This window comes from Poecilia reticulata, chromosome 6 (genome assembly GCF_904066995.2).
Source record: "Poecilia reticulata chromosome 6, P_reticulata-male-v2, whole genome shotgun sequence".
Lineage (NCBI taxonomy): Eukaryota > Metazoa > Chordata > Actinopteri > Cyprinodontiformes > Poeciliidae > Poecilia > Poecilia reticulata.
The window spans coordinates 29630924-29650534 of record NC_088835.1 but is presented as its reverse complement, the minus strand read 5'-3'; the positions used below and the strand labels follow the sequence as shown (position 1 = coordinate 29650534).

General features: G+C 37.8%; 1 protein-coding gene across 4 annotated transcripts in view; it reads left to right on the top strand.

Moving 5' to 3' along the window:
* Positions 1-259: 259 nt before the first annotated feature.
* Positions 260-19611, top strand: part of cbfb (core-binding factor subunit beta) — a 40605-nt gene continuing 21253 nt past the window's right edge. For 2 of the 4 annotated variants that reach the window (XM_008412510.3, XM_008412509.3), the window contains exons 1-3: positions 260-887; positions 1289-1375; positions 9251-9367. In XM_008412510.3, the coding sequence (XP_008410732.1) occupies positions 810-887; positions 1289-1375; positions 9251-9367 (282 nt within the window). In that variant the 5' untranslated portion in view covers positions 260-809. The remainder of the gene's footprint in view (positions 888-1288; positions 1376-9250; positions 9368-19611) is intronic. The other 2 variants (XM_017305512.2, XM_008412511.3) reach the window with 2 other exon arrangements.

Sequence of the window (19611 nt, the reverse complement as noted above, 5' to 3'; positions counted from 1 at the left end):
AAGCTCCGGCAAAAGCGTCGTAATTTTCAACACTGACAGCTGCGGAGAAGGTGTCACAAAGGAAACAGGCAGAGGAACTTTGTGGCTGAAGCTGATAACAAAGAAGAAATGCCCTTGTTCTTGTTGCCTTCAGGATGTGCGACATAAATTATTCATTTTATTTATTTATCTTCGATAAAGTATTCTTAAACAATTTCTGCTATGATACATGACGAATAAATGTTTAACTTTTGTTTTTCTCTTTCATAATAACCTAAAACATCTTTGAGGCGTAAAATTTATTACTTTAATTGAGGTTGACCATTAATCCTTAATTAGTCGTTTATTCGTGCGTAAAAACCATTTTTACGCACGAATCCAAACGAGAAGAGAATCGCCCGGAAAGCTGCAGGTAGACCTGAGAGCGCTCGTTTGTGGCTCAAGATCAGGCGCTCGTCGAGAGACAAGAGGAAAGGAGGGAGGAGGAGGAGGTGGAGGGGGAGCCTCAAGGCCAAAGTGAGCTTTATGTACCGCAGCGGGTCACTTTCTGAGAGCCATTTGGAGCCAGAGGCGACCCGGAGCGCGCAGGAGCCGCACCAAACTGAGGCAGACCATCAGTCCCAATCACTGAGGCCAGCAGCAGGGAGCACATTGCTCCACACAGGGAAGAGAGAGGGGAAAAAAACACAGACAAACAGACACGGAAGAGAAGTGAGAGAAGGAGAGAGAGGCTCAGTGCGGGACGGTCGGCAAAAAAACGCACTGTGGAACTTTTAAGTGTGCGGGATCAGGAGGAAACGGGCTCGAGTGGCCGCGCAGGGTCGGAGAAGATGCCGCGGGTAGTCCCGGACCAGAGGAGCAAGTTTGAGAATGAGGAGTTTTTCCGCAAGTTAAGCAGAGAGTGTGAGGTGAGTGAGACGGCGGAAATAAAGAGAAGAAAGCGGCGGGCAGAGCTCCGCTTCACCTCATCCGCCTTTATTTCATCTCTGCACATGCTGATTAAAGTCAGGGACAGATATTAACTACAGATGCTTCACAAACGGTGGCTGGATTCATCATTTCTAAGTTAAAGATTTTATTTCTTACATTTCTTCACTCTTTTAAGAAGTTATTTTTTTTATTATTCAATTTTCAAGTTCAGTGTTTTATTTTTTGTGCAGCTTTAACTTTTTTGTTTTACATTTTCGCTGAAAATAGCAAAAACAATACCCAAAATTTTTACATGAAATTGTAAATTTCTTCCCCATAAATAAGGATTTGTGAGTTAAATTGTGTATGTTTGGGGATTGATGTGTTGTTTCTTGTGCAGATTAAATACACTGGCTTCAGGGACCGGCCCCACGAGGAGAGGCAAGCCCGCTTCCAGAACGCCTGCAGGGACGGACGATCAGAAGTCGTGAGTCCAAAACTAGATTTATTTAATTCAGTGCAATCAAGTACAAACGGAGCGGGATGGTGCAGATTACTGAGCGCCATTTATGACACCCAGCAAAGAGGAAGGAACTCTGCATGTTTGGATTTGGAGCCTTCAGAGGCGGTGCTAGACACAAAGTACGGGGCGAATCAAGTCCAGGGTCTCATCTACTTGCAGTCAATAAGTTACAATATTATTAAAAAGTGAATGTGGTCCAGCAACTCAATCACAAAGTGAAACACTTTATAGATATGCAGTGATGTTTTCAAGCCTTTATGTTAAATATGAAGATTTTCTGACTACAGCCACTAAAAACAAACATTTAAGATTCAAATATTACATGTAACATAATCTTTTTGGAGTTTTAATAAACTTGAATTAAGTTCCAATACAAGAGCACAACGTTGTACTTGTGATGAAGCCTGAGCCAAACAGCAGAGGGGAAAACTGATGGAAAACAAGCTCTCAGTTATTCCACATAATTCAGAACTTTTACAAAGACAAACGTTCATATTCGTAGTATGAACTGGAGTTGCTTGGTTTAGTTAAAACGTGGCATAATCCTGCCGTATTTCTGTTTAAAATGTATAGATGTCAGTTGTCTGTGGAATGAAATCTAATTATAATTTTAATGTACCACATTTTATAAGTAGGACTTGCTTCAAAACTGAATGTTTTCTGGATAAACAGTACAGTGTATAATTCTTTACTTCTTGTTTATTCCATCCAAACATCTGACCTCATAATAATCTTTACACCTGTGGCAGCTTCTTGTTTGAATTTGATCAGGAAGTTTCTTGTGAACTGGTTCTGAGACCACAGCACCGTTAAAATAACCTGTTAGAATATTGTTTTCATTTTGTGTAGATTTTAATCAGCATTTCTGAGTAAAACATCAGTTTAACCACTAAAAGACACCAAACTAAATGAGTCAACCTCAACAGATTATGAAGATCATTTTTGCTAATGTTAAAATAAGAATTGCTGCTGTGAAAGCTGTAGTGAAACTTTTAAAATGTTAAAACAAGTGCGTGTTGTTTCCCTGGCAACCACAGCTGCCATTCACAGTCAAAGCCTGAGGGCTAAAGAAGGCAAAGTTTGTTTAATGCTGTTGCTAAACAAGTTGAAGCTGGATACAAACTTCAGATCTTGCTCCAGCGCTGAAATATTCTCAACCACAAGTCTGACAGTTATTAGCTTTTATTAAACGTATATATTATTTATAGTACAGCTCATTCCTGCTCTGGGAGGATGACGGCTGGCTCAACCAACACCTTCGGTAAAATTTTAACGAAACTCTTCTGGCAGCGTTTTGGGCATCCATCCACAAACTCATGTACTGAATTAGAAATGAAATTATTTTAATGGCTTGAATTTAAAATCTTTCCATATCGCATTGATAAGAAGCGTCATACTTTGTTTAATTTGAATTTAAATAAACTTCTGTCACACCAGCTTTAACTTCTTATCTTCATCTTCTCCTGCTGTGCTTATCATCATCATCATCATCATCATAATAATGCAGTCGATGGCTCATGTAAACGTGTGATCACACAAACATGTTGGTCCCAGTTGGGCTTTAACTAGGCCGTCATTAAGCTGCCATGTATGAGGTGTTGGGATGAGTCTGACATGATTACCTGCAGCAGGAACTGTTTTCATAGAGGAAAGACGTTAGTGATCATTAAATGATTTATTGAGAAAATAAATAAGATCCTCATGATGTGAAAATAGCATGATGCAACAAAAACTGCTTTTATTTAAAAGCTAATGTGGCTTCATCTATAAGCACTTTCTCTGCTTTCTTTATATGACCATTTTTGAAAATGAAACTTCATAAACGTTGCATATATCTGAGTCAAATCTAGTTCTTTTGTTTGAGGGTGCCTCACCAGAATATTGTTGTTGTGATTTTCACTTTGCAGCCAGCAGATAGCTGGTGTCGTTGCAGAGAAATATTTAGTGGCAGGAGAGACACATCTGGGCTGAATCTGCCTCCCACCATTTAAAAACCACAGCTCTCTCTGGCTTCACATGAAGCCGATACGAAGGGATGGATGCTCTGCTCGGTCTGAACGTTCGGCACCAGTGAAAATATTTCCCATGTGCCAGAACCTGAAGGAGCGTCATCCATCACTTTTTAAGGTGGAGAATCAGCAGCTTGTCTGTTTTTCAGCTGACTGCAGGTTCTAACAGAGCAGACAGCCTGGCTAACTAACCAGCTTATATCAGACCTAGTTTCCTTATAATCTGTGCAGCAGTATGCTAAAAGCTAAAAGAGACATTTAATATGGTTGTTCTGAAAGTTGGCTGAAGTTTGTGTTAAAAATCAAAGTGATTAAATTTTATGTTTGATATGTTTTACAAATAACTACTAAACCAGTTTTACTAAACTTAAAAAATAATTTCTGCCATAAATACTGCAAATTCATCCAAACTCTGAACAATTACATATTTTTTCATGCGACATCAATACATATCAAGTGCAACATTTCTAATTAGAGATCCACTTTTTTCACTGCTGATACCGATACCAATATCTGAGGTTTATTATCAGCTGATACGTATACAGAAAAACATTCCTGACTTAAAATGTTTTTTTTTAAACACGCATATTAATATACTAAATTACAAATTTACAGATGCACATGAATTTACAGATATGTACAGATATTAATGTCAATCTCTAGTTCCATTATATTGAATATAACGTTGTTTCTATTTCTTTTGCCAAACTTTTATATCCATTTTTTAGTTCTTTTTTTTACTATTTAGCTGCTTTTTTTTATTTCATTGTGCTTTCTTGTACAATAACAATAAAGGATTTCTAATTCTCTAATTCTAATCGCTGCCTTTAAATTTAATGAACTTGATGCATTTTTGTTTTAAAGTTTGAGATCATTCAAAAAATTTTTGTTATTAAAAGTGAGAGAATCTCAGTGTCCCGAAAAGTGTGTGTGTGGAGAGCCACCGACCTGCAGGACGGGTCAGCGGGGCGTTTGAGGTGGAGCGTGGGGGACTTGCACCATTTTTTAGAGGGACATGATGCGTCTGCTTGTCTGTATTTATAAACCTCCAGCTGTGACATCATGCTGCAGATTTATCTGTGAAGTAAACACGGCTGAGGACCATTTCTCAATATTAATTAGGGTCAGACGAAAAAATCTGTGAAGGATCAAATTATCTGGACAATCGTAACCTGGGCTTTATTTACCGATTTCAAAACAAATGTGGTGAAAATTTTAAAACCACAACAGATTTTTTTCATTTATTTTTAGCCAGTTGAAGTCGCAGTTCTGCCTGAAACTTTTGATTATCGTCTTTGTTCAGAATGAAAAATGATTTGGATTTAAACTGTCGGTTTTATCCCTTTAGTCAGTTATTTATTTCATCAAGTTTTTTGTTAGATAGGATTTATTTCTGTTATTTATTTACACACAAAATATTAGCTTTGTAACAAGTTATAGTTATCATTTAAACTTTCACCCATGAACTAACTCAATTCTGTTAAATTACTAGGAAATGTATTTTATTATTATTATCCTTATTTGACAGCAGCTGCAATGATATCAAATCAAATCAAATTTTATTTGTATAGCACATTTCAGCAGCAAGGCATTTCAAAGTGCTTCACATAATTAAAATAAAAACAGCATGTGACACTGAATAAACAGTGAGAGAGGGAAAGATTTTAAGAAAACATTAAAACGGGGAAATAAAAAGAAACTAAAAAGTAAAGATAAAAACATTAAAGAGATCAAAAAAACATCAAAGACATCAAAACCCACAGTCTAACCCTAATTTAGCCATAAGCAACTCTAAACAGGTGGGTTTAAGTTGAGATTTAAAGGCACTCAGTGTTTCAGCTGTTTTACAGTTTTCTGGAAGTTTGTTCCAGATTTGTGGTGCATAGAAGCTGAATGCTGCTTCTCCTCGTTTGGTTCTGGTTCTGGGGATGCAGAGCAGACAGATATAGTTGAGATAAGCAATTTATTCTTTAAAGAGGTTTTCTAATATTAACAAGTCAAGACAAAATAAACAAATTAAGAACTACACAAACAAAAATGTTCTAATAAACATCACCCAAAACTATATTTTACTGGAATATTTTAGTTTTCTATCCTCTTTTGAGTTTTTAAATCCTACAGAGACGTCTACTCTACTTCTCAACAAATCACTAAGCTTATAAACCCAGATATAAATCTCAACATAGTGGTTTCTATGTATTATCATCTATACTTTAGCACATTTTAGCCCCCAGAATACACAACTAACTGCTGCAGTTCAGTAAATGTTGCTTTGTGAGGCAGAAAAGTAAACAGCTGAGAAAACTTGAGTCAAAGTAAAGCAACCTGGACAACAGCGACTGCAGCAGTCGAGTCATAATGACTAATGTTCCCACTTAATGTTCAGGTACTGAAACAGCAACAGTAACGCACAGACCTGCTCCTCTGGGATATTCTGCACTGAATTCAAAGATGTACGTGACTCAAACTGCTAGCCTGTTAGCACGGCTCTGACTGAAAGGAGGCAATTTAGCTGAATCAATCTGTACATAGAGTTAATTAAACACCTGAATAAAAACACAGAAGGAAAACATGACTCATAATTTAAAATGAAAACATTCCAAACACACAGATTAAACATCCAAGTGTTGTTAAATATCAAATAGTATAATCTGAAATAGGATCCTGCTGTACAAATAAGTAGCAACATATTTACTGGCATTTTTTACCGGATAATTTCTCCCAGTGAAATATTTGGAGCAGTTAAACAGGAAAGAGCAAAGAAAACATTCTGGAAATGTGGGATCCATAAAGTTACAAAATTATCCACTCCAGATTTAGGCTTAAAGTCATTTTTAATTTTCCAAACATTTTTTCTCCTGATTGGAAGAAATATTGACGTTGAGTCCTGACTTGGATGTGAACGAAAATGAGAAAGGTTTTTCTCTGGTTTAATGAAAAGGCTAAAGATGCCATCTTTAAATAAAATAAAATCTTTTTTCAAAACTGAAAGTCTTTTTTCATGATATTTTTCATCTTTTGAAAGATGCTTTTCCTCTTTCTGTGCTTGAATTAGTTTTATTTTATATCCCAATCTGCCAGGGATCAGATTTAGAAGCAGATTTTTTTGTGAATATAATTAATATAATATTTTTAAGCTTATTATCGAGTAACTTAAACATTAGCATTCAGAACGTATCACTGTAACCAATATTCAGCTTTTTGTTGCTGATTAATAACAAATTGTAGAGTAAAGTTACTCCGTAGCAAACTAGTTTAGCTTTTTCTTTAACTTTACTGATTTTCCCTCCTTTTTTAAACAAAGTGGGCTGGATCTGTTCCTCCTAAACAAAATGGTTGCTCATAGTTACCACATCAAATATCACATCCTGCAAAAAGATATTTTACTTCCAAACATAAACCAAAACGCAGTAGGTGAAGTTTTGAGACTCTCAGCTAGAAAGAGTCACAGAGAACTAGTCATATTCAGTGTAAATCAAAAATAGCATAATTACGTATTGATTCCTTTTCCATCCCTTCAAGACTCACTGTGGTTTTATTTATTGATATTAAAAATGGTATAGCTTAAACGTAAACAAGATTGATTTTAGATATAATAGATAATTATTAAAGTTTTCAGCTATATTAAAGTATTACAATATTAAACATACTTTTCATTAAGCCCACATTTCTGCATTAAATGTATTTTTTTTTTATTTGTCTGTTATAATATAATGTTAAATTAGCTTTAATCATCATAATTATCATGAATATAAAGTTTGAAACGTGTGTTACACCATGTGACGTGTTTCAGTTTGTGAAGGAGATAAATGAACTCTTTAATTGTGGATATTTTAGAAAAAACATCTGCATAAAGCAGGCCTAATAAATGTGAAATTGGTTTGCCGTATTTGCAGGTTTGTGTTTTAAATAGTTTCCCTCCTGCAGACAAACAAACACACACACACACACACACACACACACACACACACACACACACACACACACACACACACACACACACACACAGGAAGGGTTGAGTGTGGGGACTCACAGCCCGGCTCTAAGCGTTCAGGATTGATTTGATAAATTGAACAATAATTTGAACTAAATTATCTTCAGCTCAGCTCATTAGAGATGAGTCGCCTTCTAAACTATTATTGATTTTCATGACTCTGTGCTCGCTCCCTCCTGCTGCCCTTCTTTTATTTCATTTCCTTTCCTCTCTTCGTCTTTTTCGTTCCATTTCCTCTTTCTGTTCCTATTCACCCGTCCTCAGATCCAGCTCGCTTTATTTTCCAACCTTCGTCCTGCTTCATTTCATCCCCTTTATTTTTATTCCCTTCATTTTCCCTCCATCGCTCCTCTCTCTTTCCTGGCTTTCCGCTCCGTCTCATTCTTGCCAGCAGTAGTAGGCAGCAAATTAGAATCAGATGGTTGTAATCCAATACTTCAAATCCAGGAGAAATGATGACTCGGGCGTTCTTTGAGTTCGAACCCTTTAATTTCTTCTCATCTGTTCAGTGTTGTTCTGTCCTTCCTCTGTTTTATTCACTTTTTCCTTCTCATCCTCTCAGTCTTCCACATTTGACAGGGTGCATAATTCATATGCTTCCATCTTCAGTCCCATCTCTAATGCCCTTAGTATCGATCCGTCTCAGCAACATATATCACACGCAAAGACAAAAGACATACAGACACAGCGAGACCGAGAAAAACTCAAATTCTGTAATTGGATTTGCTGCTTCTCTGTAATTTATCGCTTCATGGCTGCCGGACAGAAATGCATTCTGTTGCTTTTTCCATTTGGTTTGTGTTTCTGTGCATCTGGAGAGAGATGCATCTCATCATGGCACAAAGCCATTTTGAAGAAATGAAAGGAACGGCGAAAGCTGCTGTGTGATTTGATTATATGTTTGTGTGTGTGAGTGTTGTTGAGGAACGAAAGCAACCGTTTCATTTTGTGAGCAGTCAGAACCACGACCGGACACGTTGCTTCTTTCTAAACAGCACGCCATTTTTACGAAAGAGGATTTAAAAAAAATAAATAATAACTCTATTAATGTTCCAATCCATGTCAAAATCAAAGGAAAAGAACCAAACTTTCTTAAGTGCATCTTATCCACACTGAATGCTTGAACCAGTTTGCAAACTTTCGCAAACTCTGGATTTGAAACATTACAGGTTCTCAACTTGTCAAATTCTGATGTCACTGCAAAAACACAACATCTTACCAAGTATTTTTGGTCTAGTTTCTAGTGAAAATTTCTCATTACACTTTAAATATAACAAAACTAACTTTCAAGTAACTTTTCAGCAACAAATAGCATCTTGTTTTAAGGCAATAAAATGATCAAAAGAAACTCATACCACTGGCAAATTTATGCAGTTACAACAAGACATTTTTCCCGTATTATATTGTAGTGAAACTAGTACGTTTTCTCCAATATTAAGGAATTATAGGCTCTAAGCAAACTTTTAAAGCTTGCTGAAAAAATTATTTGTAAGTTACTTTTATTTGGGATTTACATAAAAAATATCACCTGTGGTAATACACTTTTTATTTTATTTGATTTGATTTACTGAATAATAAATCAAAATTCTTGTCATGGTCAACTTTTCAAAAATAATTGCTAAACACACACCCTACTTTCAAGCATCTCCAGATCAGTCATGAGTTATTATTTCTAGAGGAATCCCAAATCATTCCGGCGGGAAAATATCTCCCAAACGAAGTTTCCAGAATGAATCCTGTCTCCAAGCCCACAACTTCAAGTTCCTAAAAACCCAGCAGAATGTCAGATTTAAGACTTTTGGGTCCATCCTGATGTCGTCCTCTCTCTGTCTGCAGGCCTTCGTGGCAACGGGAACAAACCTCTCCCTGCAGTTTTTCCCAGCCAATCTCCATGGCGACCAGAGGCAGGTGCCATCACGGGAATACGTCGACTTCGAAAGAGAGACAGGGAAGGTAGGATGAGTGAAACACCAACATCTCTCTGCTCGGTTCAGAGCGACCTTCACGTCAAACTTTCTCACACTGGAATATGTTTTCTACAGTTTGCAAACTCTGGATTTGAAACATTACAGGTTCTCAATTTGTGAAATTCTGATGTCACTGCAAAAACACAACATCTTACCAAGTATTTTTGGTCTAGTTTCTAGTGCAAATTTCTCATTACACTTGAAATATAACAAAACTAACTTTTCAGCAACAAATAGCATCTTGTTTTAAGGCAATAATTCCTTTAAAATGATCAAAAGTAACTAGTACCACTGGCAAATTATATTGTAGTGAAACTAGTACGTTTTTGCCAATATTAAGGAATTATAGCTCTAAACAAGCTTTTAAAGCTTGCTGAAAAAATTACTTGTAAGTTAGTTTTATCTCATTTGCAATCTACTGAGATATTTGCACTAGAAACCAGACAAAAATACTTAAAATGTTGTGTTTTTCGGTGCATTCTGAAGTTGCTAAGACAAAAAGCATTCATTTCTGTTTGCAACTTTGCTCTCACTTCCTGTTTTCAAAGACCATTTCAAGAAACGAAAATGTCACAAATTGTCCGAACATACAGTACTTTGTAAAAGTTTTAGACCATCTCCTAACCCGTATAATGTTTAGCTTCTAAGGCGCCAAATTTTCTTGGAGTTTTAATAGTTTTCAAAAGTTCCTGAGACTTTCTGACACCCTGTCAGTGTTTTAAGTCCAACCTTGGACCTGACGGCGGCAGCTGGGCTGTGGGTTGGTTCGTATCTCCAGCAGCTACTGTTTGAAAGGTTGTGTAGATCCTGGAGAAGTCGTCATACAAACGGTCAAACAAATGTCGACATCAAAAGCAGTGCAGAACTCTCAATACACCTAACAAGCATGTTTTTGAATGTTGGAGAAAATCAGTGCATGAAAATCTCCTTTAGGGATTCAGATCTGACCTTCTGGACTTCATCTTGTGTAAGTACACTGCAAATATCGTACCAAGTATTTTTGGTCTAGTTTCTAGTGCGAATATCTCAGTACACTTGAAATAAGACAAAACTAACTTGCGAGTAAGGATGAAAAAGTACAAGCAATACTTTTTCATCAATATTAAGGAATTATCCACTTGAACCAGGCTCCTACATTTCGCTGAAAAGTTGCTTTCAAGTTAGTTTTTTTTTAATTCCAATGCACTGAGATATTTACAGTAGAAACTAGACCAAAAATACGAGGTAAGGTTTTGTGTTTTTGCAGTGAGTCACAAATAAAGAAGTGTCAGCTTAAAATATTTTCTCCAACAGATAAACAGAATCTGAAATTCATTTAGTGAAGGAATAGAAATAAATCCTGAACAGGACCTGATGCATCAATCTTCTTCTGATCAGCTGCGCTGTGGGAATCACCTTGTTGGCACTGCCGTCGTATTTTCTCAGACTGTGTTGTAAAGGGGATTTTTAATAGTTTCAAATGAAATTAGGAAGAAGAGCTGTCAAAATTAATTTAAAAGATTTACATGGAAGTCCAGTCTAGCTGGAAACCAAACATAAAGATTTTGGACTTCAGGTCCTTTCTGTCATGTTGAATAAAAACGGTTCAGGCTCTTTGTGGTCTGCATCGTGTTTTGGACACATGAGACTTTATGGAGGGATTTCTGTGGTTCCTCCTGATTTCAGACCCAGGTCACACCTCACAAACTCAATAAAAGCCTCACTGCACAAACACAAACTCTTTCCAAGTATTTTTGGTCAAGTTTCTGGTGCCAATATCTTAGTAGACTTGAAGTAAGACAAAACTAACTTACAAACAACTTTTCAGCAAGATTACACGTGCAGTATGTAAGTTTTATTAAAAGAATATATGTTTTTTACATATTTGTTAAAATTGTTATGTTGTGATAATGTAATATGAACTAAGATAATCTGTGAGAAAACTGAGCTCCTCTGCCTTCTCCCAGTGCTAACAGCAGAAATACACCACTCAATCAGAAACAAATAGAAAAAAAGAAAGAAATTGAGCAGCGTACACAAGCTTGATTGACAGCGCTGTTCTGACTGGTTATTTTTGACTGGAAGCTGTGCGTTTCTTCAGACGGAAAAAGCAGCACAAGCTCCTACATCTTTCTGAAAAGTTACTTGTAAATTAGTTTGATCTTTTTTCAGGTGTGCTAAGATATTTACACTAGAAATTAAAATAAAAATACTTAGTAAGATTTCGTTTCTGCAGCTGCGCTCACAAAAGTTTAAGATCAAATTTGAGTAGCACAAGGTTCGTCGGGGTGACGCCCACTGTTCAGTGAAGTTGAGTTCATTTGCATGGTAATTGTCTCCCCCTGTGTGTGTGTGTGTGTGTGTGTGTGTGTGTGTGCGTGTGTGTGTGTGGGTGTGTGAACGCGCCACGTCCACGGACACTGGCCAGCTGAAATGAATGCCGACTGGCGGCTCATTAAAAATGCATTGTGAGGAATCGATGGACCTCCGTGGCCCGAGGCTGACTGACTAATCTCACACTGTTAATTATTTAATACCAGTGTGTGCGTGTGTGTGAGTGAGTGTGTATGAATGTGTGTTTACCGGTGTCAGACAAAAAGCAGAAAGAATGCATGTGTTTGAAGGCGGTTTGTTTTTGTCACGTTAAGCTGCTCACAGATGCATAAAGTTTTAATGAGGCCAGGAGACGTCAATACCAAGACGTTTACGACTCCTTCTGTTGAAGTAGACGAAAGTTTCTGCTTCTCTTACTCGCACTAACTTCCACCTTCAATAAACGTACTCAGAGTCTCATCCATTTCCATCTTTTTGGATTATTATCGTTCATATTCCTCTTTGCCGAAGCGACGATGTGGATTCCTGAAGGCAGAGATCTGCTCGGTGGGTGGGGTTGGGTGGGTGATACTGTTTAGAAGAGCCTTTAATTGTGCAGATTTTCTGCAGCGCTGCTCTATCGGGATCTGGTTTCACACACACTGATCATGATCCCTGCGGACCTCCTGCAGGAAGCTGCTGTCAGGCCCAGGAACAGATACTGTGTTCGTCTGCAGCTTCTTCGCTTAATTAACGTCACAACTTTAACTCGTTAACTGATGCTCACACCTCGGATGCTGGACATTACTTACTTTACAAGTTGCACTTAAATAACTTTGTGTTGTGTGTATATCTATGGAGTTCTGTTTTAATCCATTAGAAATACAATTCATGTCTCAAACGGAGGCTGTGTTTCATTTAGTTCCGTGAAATTCATCGACATGTGTAACTCTGTTTATTTAAAGTATTTCTGGATGTTTCAGAACAGCAAATGTTCTGTAGTGTAACTTTCTGCCTGCAGTTCTAACATGTTTACGCCGCAGAGGAAGTTTGGAAATGTGCAGAGAACAGAAAGTTTTTGTGTTTTTATGAATCTCATTTGGAGAAGGAGATTTTATTTGACTAGGGGGCAAATATAACTTTACACTTCTCTCTGTTCTTTTCATACAAACTAAAATGAAATGAACATTAAATAAGCTACGTTTTTCCATCGTTTTCTTTTATTTTGTTTGTTTCTTTCTTCAACATATTTTGCTGAAGCACACTGCAAAAACACAAAATCTTACCAAGTATTTTTGGTCTCGTTTCTAGTGCAAATAACTAAAATAAGACAAAACTAACTTACAAGTAACTGTTTAGCAAGATATAGGAGCTTATATAAGTCAATAATTCCTTAATATTGATGGAAAAGCTGCCAGATTAATTCAAGACATTTTTTCACGTTATAAGTGAAATAATCTTCCAGTTGAACTGGTACTTTTTTATAGAAATGTTAAGGAATTATTTACCTAAAACAAGCTCCTACATCTTGCTGAAGAGTTACTTGAAAGTTAGTTTTGTCTTAATTTAAGTTTATAAAGATATTTCCGCTAGAAACTGGACAATGAACATTTTGTAAGGTTTTGTGATTTAGCATAAACATCCTCGCCTCGTGTGTGTTTTCTCTTCCCGTCTTTTCTCTGATGTGTTCCCGTTCCCGCCGTGCATCCCCCACTCCCTCCTTCTCCTCTGTCATCCCTCCATCCCTCCATCCGCTCCCCCTCTCCCCGCCTGCATTTCCAAACACAGATGGTGCCAAACCAGACGGGCAACCCAGCCAGGTTAGACTTGGCGACTGAATATAAAGTGTGTGTGTGTGTCTGTGTGCATGCGTGCGTGCGTGCATGCATGTGTGTGTGTGTGTGTGTGTGTGTGTGTGTGTGTGTGTGTGTGAGCTCTGGCTCCTTGTGTTGTTGCAGCTAATGGGAGCCAGCTGTGGTTCACTCAGAGCTCGCTGCTAACGGGCAACACAACCTTACATCTGCAGAGGACATGAACTGAGCCACCAGAAGCCGACCTGCAGCGTTTCTCTCACCTTTAGAGATTCACAGAGACGTTAGGGAATCAAACCGGAGCTTTAATAATCACTCTCAGCTACACTTTGAGTTTTAAAATAAAGTCCCAGTGGGAAAGCAGTGGATTGACTTTGTTCATCAGCTCTAAAGAAATAAAATTAAGCAATTTTTCTCAGAAAACAACAAAGGATTGTAACTTATATCTGCCATTAAGACAAGAGATTTATTAATCTGTCTCAAAATCACTCAATTAAATAGTCCAACTTGTTATTTTTCCTATGATTCCTGTGGTTTTTAATGTTTTCCGAGGAAAAATGTTTTTCATTCCTTAAAGAAAATAAGAGCCGGGGAAAAGGAATGTGATGATCGCGGCTGTTTGTCTCTGAGACGCGACACAAAATCTGCTTCTGCTGAATTTAATGGACGACGGCGGAAAATAAAAGGAAGTAAAACAATTAAAATGTTTTCTTTTACTCCCTCTTAAAAAATCCGTTTCTGGCATCATTTTTGTTTTTTTGAGTGGATTAAGGTTGGATTCATGTCAAGCTGCACTGAATGCATCCCAAAGTTTTGTAATGTCATAATTTAATTCAATTTAACAGCTTTTTTAAAACCAGGTGTTGAAGTTAAATAGTGGAGCTTGTAGAGCTGATTGCTCATCAGCCACCAAGATTCTCAAACTTTGCTTCAAAATTCATCCGGGTCCATGCGGTGGTAGTCGCTGGAAAATATGGTATCAATTATTTTAAAGGAAAATGCAATGAAATGTACTGGGATGCATCTCTAATGACCAGCAGGAGCCAATAGGTGATCTATTTATGATCCTTTCATGTTCTAGTTCCAAAACTGAAACAAATATCAACTAATATCAGCAGCACAATCTAATAAAAATGCATTAATCTGCATGTTGTACTTTCACAACATGCAGCTGCATGTTCACTAAATGTTAAAAAGCATATTTATTATTGAGTGCATGGAAGATGTAATGAAACACGTGATCCGTAGTGTAAATGGAAGGCAGCCATATTGGACTTTTACAGTGTGGTCGGGAATAAACCTCCGACTTTTTCCTATCAGATTCCAACTCTTAGGAACATTTCTGTTATTTTTCAACTACAAAACTGAAAGTTTCACCTTCTGAGTAAAAATGGATGCTTTGTCAAACTGACATCACTGAACCAATAACGCTGTGAGAGCGAGAAGTAAATGTTTTACAGTGCATCCCGCTCAGTTGAGTTTTCTGTAGAATGCAACTCCATTTAGCTGTTAAACTTTTCTTACACAAATCAAAAAAGGCAAAAACATAAAAAAACAAAAATAAACAAACAATATTTAAATTCCTGTCAATGGCAAGAACACAAAGTGTCGACTTAAAAAAGTCCAGAAGCACAACGTTAATATACTTCCACTTTTACGTAAAGCGCCTTTTTTTGACGAGCGTCTTAAATATTTTAAAGAAAATGCCGTTTGGGAAACTGAAATATCCAGGTCCAGTTCTACGCTGTAGCTGTTAGCTTCCATTGTAGCGCCAAGATGGCTTCCACCGTGTGTGTTAATGCATATTGAGGTTTATTTGATGTTTGAACTATTAAAATGGGCAGTTATATGTGTTTTAGAGGGAGTCTCAAGTATTTGTGGATTTCTGCTATTAGCGGCTGGTTGTGGTTCTTAACTCCCACATATATCGGGGCTCCACTGCACTTCTTCTTCTGCTGCTGTTTTTTATGTGACATAGCACAACAAACTATAAAGTTACAGACTGCGTGCAGTAATGTGTATCAAGCCGGATCTACTTGGACTATTTGGTATTTATTGAGGTGGTACCGGTTGTAAAAAGAGAACGACTGATTCTGCATTTTCACTGAAGCATCAAGACAAAGAGGCTTTAATAGACCATCTGTTGCAAATAAAGTCTAAGGCAGATTCAGAGAGTAAAGACCAGGATTTGAGTGTGTAAGCACGGTGTGTCTGCAGTGTGACACAAACGGCAAAATAAACCTGAAGAAGGGAGGCGTAAGGACAGATTTGTGGTTAGAGTGAGTGGGTGGTGGAGGGCAGAGCCAAAATGAGAAGCTCAACATTGTTTATCAACGTCTCATTAAATTTGAGAAACCTTCTAAAGTTTATGCTGTGAGCTGACTACTGAGAGCTGCTCACTTTGCCCTGATAATAAAACTAAAGGAAATCACTTTTCTGGTTTATTATATTTGTTGGAGTTGGGTTTTAAATTTGCTTCAAACCAAATATGAGATTATGAGACAGGAATGTTGGTTAGAAATGATGGATTTATGTCCAGAAGCCTGATTTCTTTTATTTTAATGAACATGAGAAGCGCCTTTCAGTTTCCTTTTCCTTATTTTCATGTCATATGAGACAACTGATGGACACACCGATCTCTTTTGACCTCCCTCATTTCTCCTACTACTCTCCATTATCTTTTCTTCTGCTATTATTTGACATTTTCTGCCTTTTTTCTTACCATGGAAGGAAAATTGAACTCAGTTCTTCTGTGTTTAACTGTGGCTGTGTTTCAGATGACTTGACATTTCAAAAATAAATTTGCAAAAATGGAAACATTTTAGAAAAAAATCTAGTTTTTCTATGAAGTTTTGCCGCTTGGATGAGTTTTTTTTTTTTTTTTTTGTAGAAATGCAATGGAAACCTTTTCCACATCATGAAAGAAGACGACAGGAAGTAGTTAGAGGATCATTTTTTTAGTGACTTATCATCTTATCGTCACATTATTTTAATTTAATTTCTTATTTAATGGAAACACTGCAACTGCAAAACTGTGTTTTACTTTGACAATAGCAGAATATTAACAAAAGTTTTGCACGTTTGTAATGGAAACGCAGCTAATGAGTCGATTCTGGACGAAGGAGAAACTGCCGCCATTAGCTTTATAGAGCATTTGTTAAATTTATCCCCCACGGAAAGTGGGGGATCAATGCATCAGTGTCTTTCTGTCCTCTCAACATCCAGGAGGTCAGCCTAGTCCTGGTTCTGGTTCTGGTTCCTCTCCACTGTTACTACATGATTGCTATGGATCAGAGATGGATGCTGTGTGTAAATGTAAAGTGGAAGTGAAACTAAAAGTGAGGTGTGAATTTATACTCAGTCCCATTTACTCTAGATAACGAACTGGATTCAGAAGTTACTTAATATAATTAAATCCACTTTTGTGTAATTTATCTTGCACAACTGCAAGAATAGAGCATTAATGAGAGAAAATGTAAGGTTTGTGCTTAAAGTCTGCAATTCAGGGACACTGAACTTTTTATACAGTTGTCTTAGTTAAATATAAACATACAAAAATATAAAAGTGGTGCAACTTTAAAAACAAATGATGAGAAAATGTAAAGGGTAAATGATATTCCAGGTATCACTTGCAATCAATGGTTTAGATCAAAGCAGAGATATGTGTTGGAATGGCCTAGTCAAAGTCCAGATCTAAGCGAAAGCGACAATCTGTTGGAAAACGTGAAACTTGTTTGCGTACGCTCTGAAATGTGCTACCGAATTAGCAGAGAGGATTCTTTGGTTCACATGCACAGAAACTCTCAGGTGAAGCTGTGAATGTGGAAAATTAGATCTGTGCTGTTATTCATTTCTCCTTCCATCCCATCGGCCAGATCAAGAAAATGAGATCAGATTACGGCTCATTCAGCTTGTTTTGTCAGATTTATTGCGTCCTTGCAGTTGGCAGTGATCTCAGTCGCTCTCAGAAACCCCCTAAAATCACGTTTCAGGTTACACCTCTGCAGCCCTCTAATTTATTCATCAGCTCCAGGCCTGAAGGACTCTCCTGTCACAGCAACATCAAGCCTGTGTGTGTTTGCGGGCGAGGAGGGCGCAGGATCACGTTTCCCTCTGAGCGGAAGTGACATCATCAAAGCCAGACCACTAATTGGTTCCCTCTGCGACGGCTGCTCTCCGTCTGTACGTTTCTCCTCTGGATGAGTGTGATGTGAGGCCGGGTCCACAGCAGGGGGCGGCGGGTGTTTACTGGGTTTTAATGAGTCTTGTTTCGCTTAAATCCGTTAAAGTGAGTCTACCTCCGAGTCACCCAGACATCAATGCACCTAAACAATCTTTCCTCCACACCCAAATACTGTCTCACACACACACACACACACACACACACTCCTCCTCCCACGGCGTATCAGGTTGCCTCCTTCAGGCCTTAAATCGATGACCACACCCTCTCCCACAATGCCCGGTCCCATCTGCTGGTCCCTGTTCATGATCTCTTTGTGTGGCTCGCTGTCTTTGTGTTTGAGTAAATTTTGTGCGCACATGATCGGAGGCGCTGAAAGTCAGACAGAAAACTGATTTCATCCCGGTGTGAAAGCCAACACGTGTGTGTCAGTTCAGTAACTGTCTGCAAACTCGTCTCACCTGGAGCTGGAAGAGTGTTTTCCTGTTTCTGTGGAGGCCAGACGGCCTCCGGAGAAACTACTTCAACGTTTGTGCATTCTGATCGTCTGTCAGCCGCTACGTTACGATTTGAATAAAGAATAAAGGGAGGGTCAGGAATGTTGGACCCCAACATCTGGAGTGAGATAATTGCTGTGTTTTCGGATCAGTTCTCATGCAGCTTCTGTGCTGGTAGATGACGAAAAGGAAACTTTTTATTTGAAACTTTTCCTCTCATATGTTACATTTGATCTCAAAAATTATTTCACTTGCAATTTTTGTTGATCCGCCTAGCAGAAGTAGTATTTACTTATTTACTTACCAGTTTTTCGAAAACATTAGAAAAAGGAATTTATATAATTCTTACTACTTACAAAAACTTTATTTGCTTGTTTATTTTTCCACACACTTTCTGAAATGCCCCTTAAACTAATTTGTTAATCATTGTCACGGCCTGTTGACTTATTTGTTTCAGTTTAACCATCTTCCCTCCCCTGGACTTTTTGTTCAGTATTTCTGCCTCTGCCATATGTCAGGATTTGCATATTATTTCCATGCACATGTAAAACCAAAGGGACTTTCACTTGTTGCATGGCGTGACCTGTAAACGCTTTAAACCAGGAGCTAAAAACTCAGAGGGACCTGGGATGAATTCACTCAGCTCGCAAACAGGCCTGAAATCAATTAGTGCAATCAGCAATAAATCAATTAGTCGTTAAATTAAAACAGACTCATTCATTTCCATTTGCATGATTTATTGTTTTTCTCTTTCTACCAAAAGCTGGATGACAAAAGTTTTAGGTCTGGTGTTTTGGTCTCTTTTTCTCAAGAGTAATTTTATTTAGTTCCAGTGTTAAATGTTCATTAGAGTTTAAAGTTTGAGAATCATCGTGTTTTCTTTCATTATTATCAGAATATTACTTGAAAATGGTCTAAAAACAACTTCTGGGATAATTTATTGTCGCAGCAAAATTTGTTTTGGTGACAAACCTACTCACAAAGGGAACTTTAATCATCATCAGACAGCAGAACAAAAATAAGTTGTAAAGTCTTTACTCTGGACATAAACACAAGTCACCTCGGACAAAATGTGTCCAATAAGACACATGTAGAGAACTCTTTGTTCTCTACATGATCTTGAACGGTCAGATTTAAAGACGTCTTGTGATGTGATGTTTTTGCCTTTTTTCTTCCTTCAGATGCAACAACATTTTAGTCATCATCTCAGATGACCCAGGAGTCGCTGTGTCATGTGACGCTGCGTGGGTGTTTGCTGCATGTTATTCTGCAGTCTTCGTAATTACATGGTGTGAATAGACAAGAAGAGAGAGTGAGCATAAGAAAGGAGACCGCTGTGCTGTTGTTCTTCTGTTGTCTTAACAGGTGTGTGTGCGTGTGTGTGTGTGTGTGTGTGTGTGTGTGTGTGTGTGTGTGTGTGTGTGCGCGCGTGTGTGTGTGCGTGTGTGTG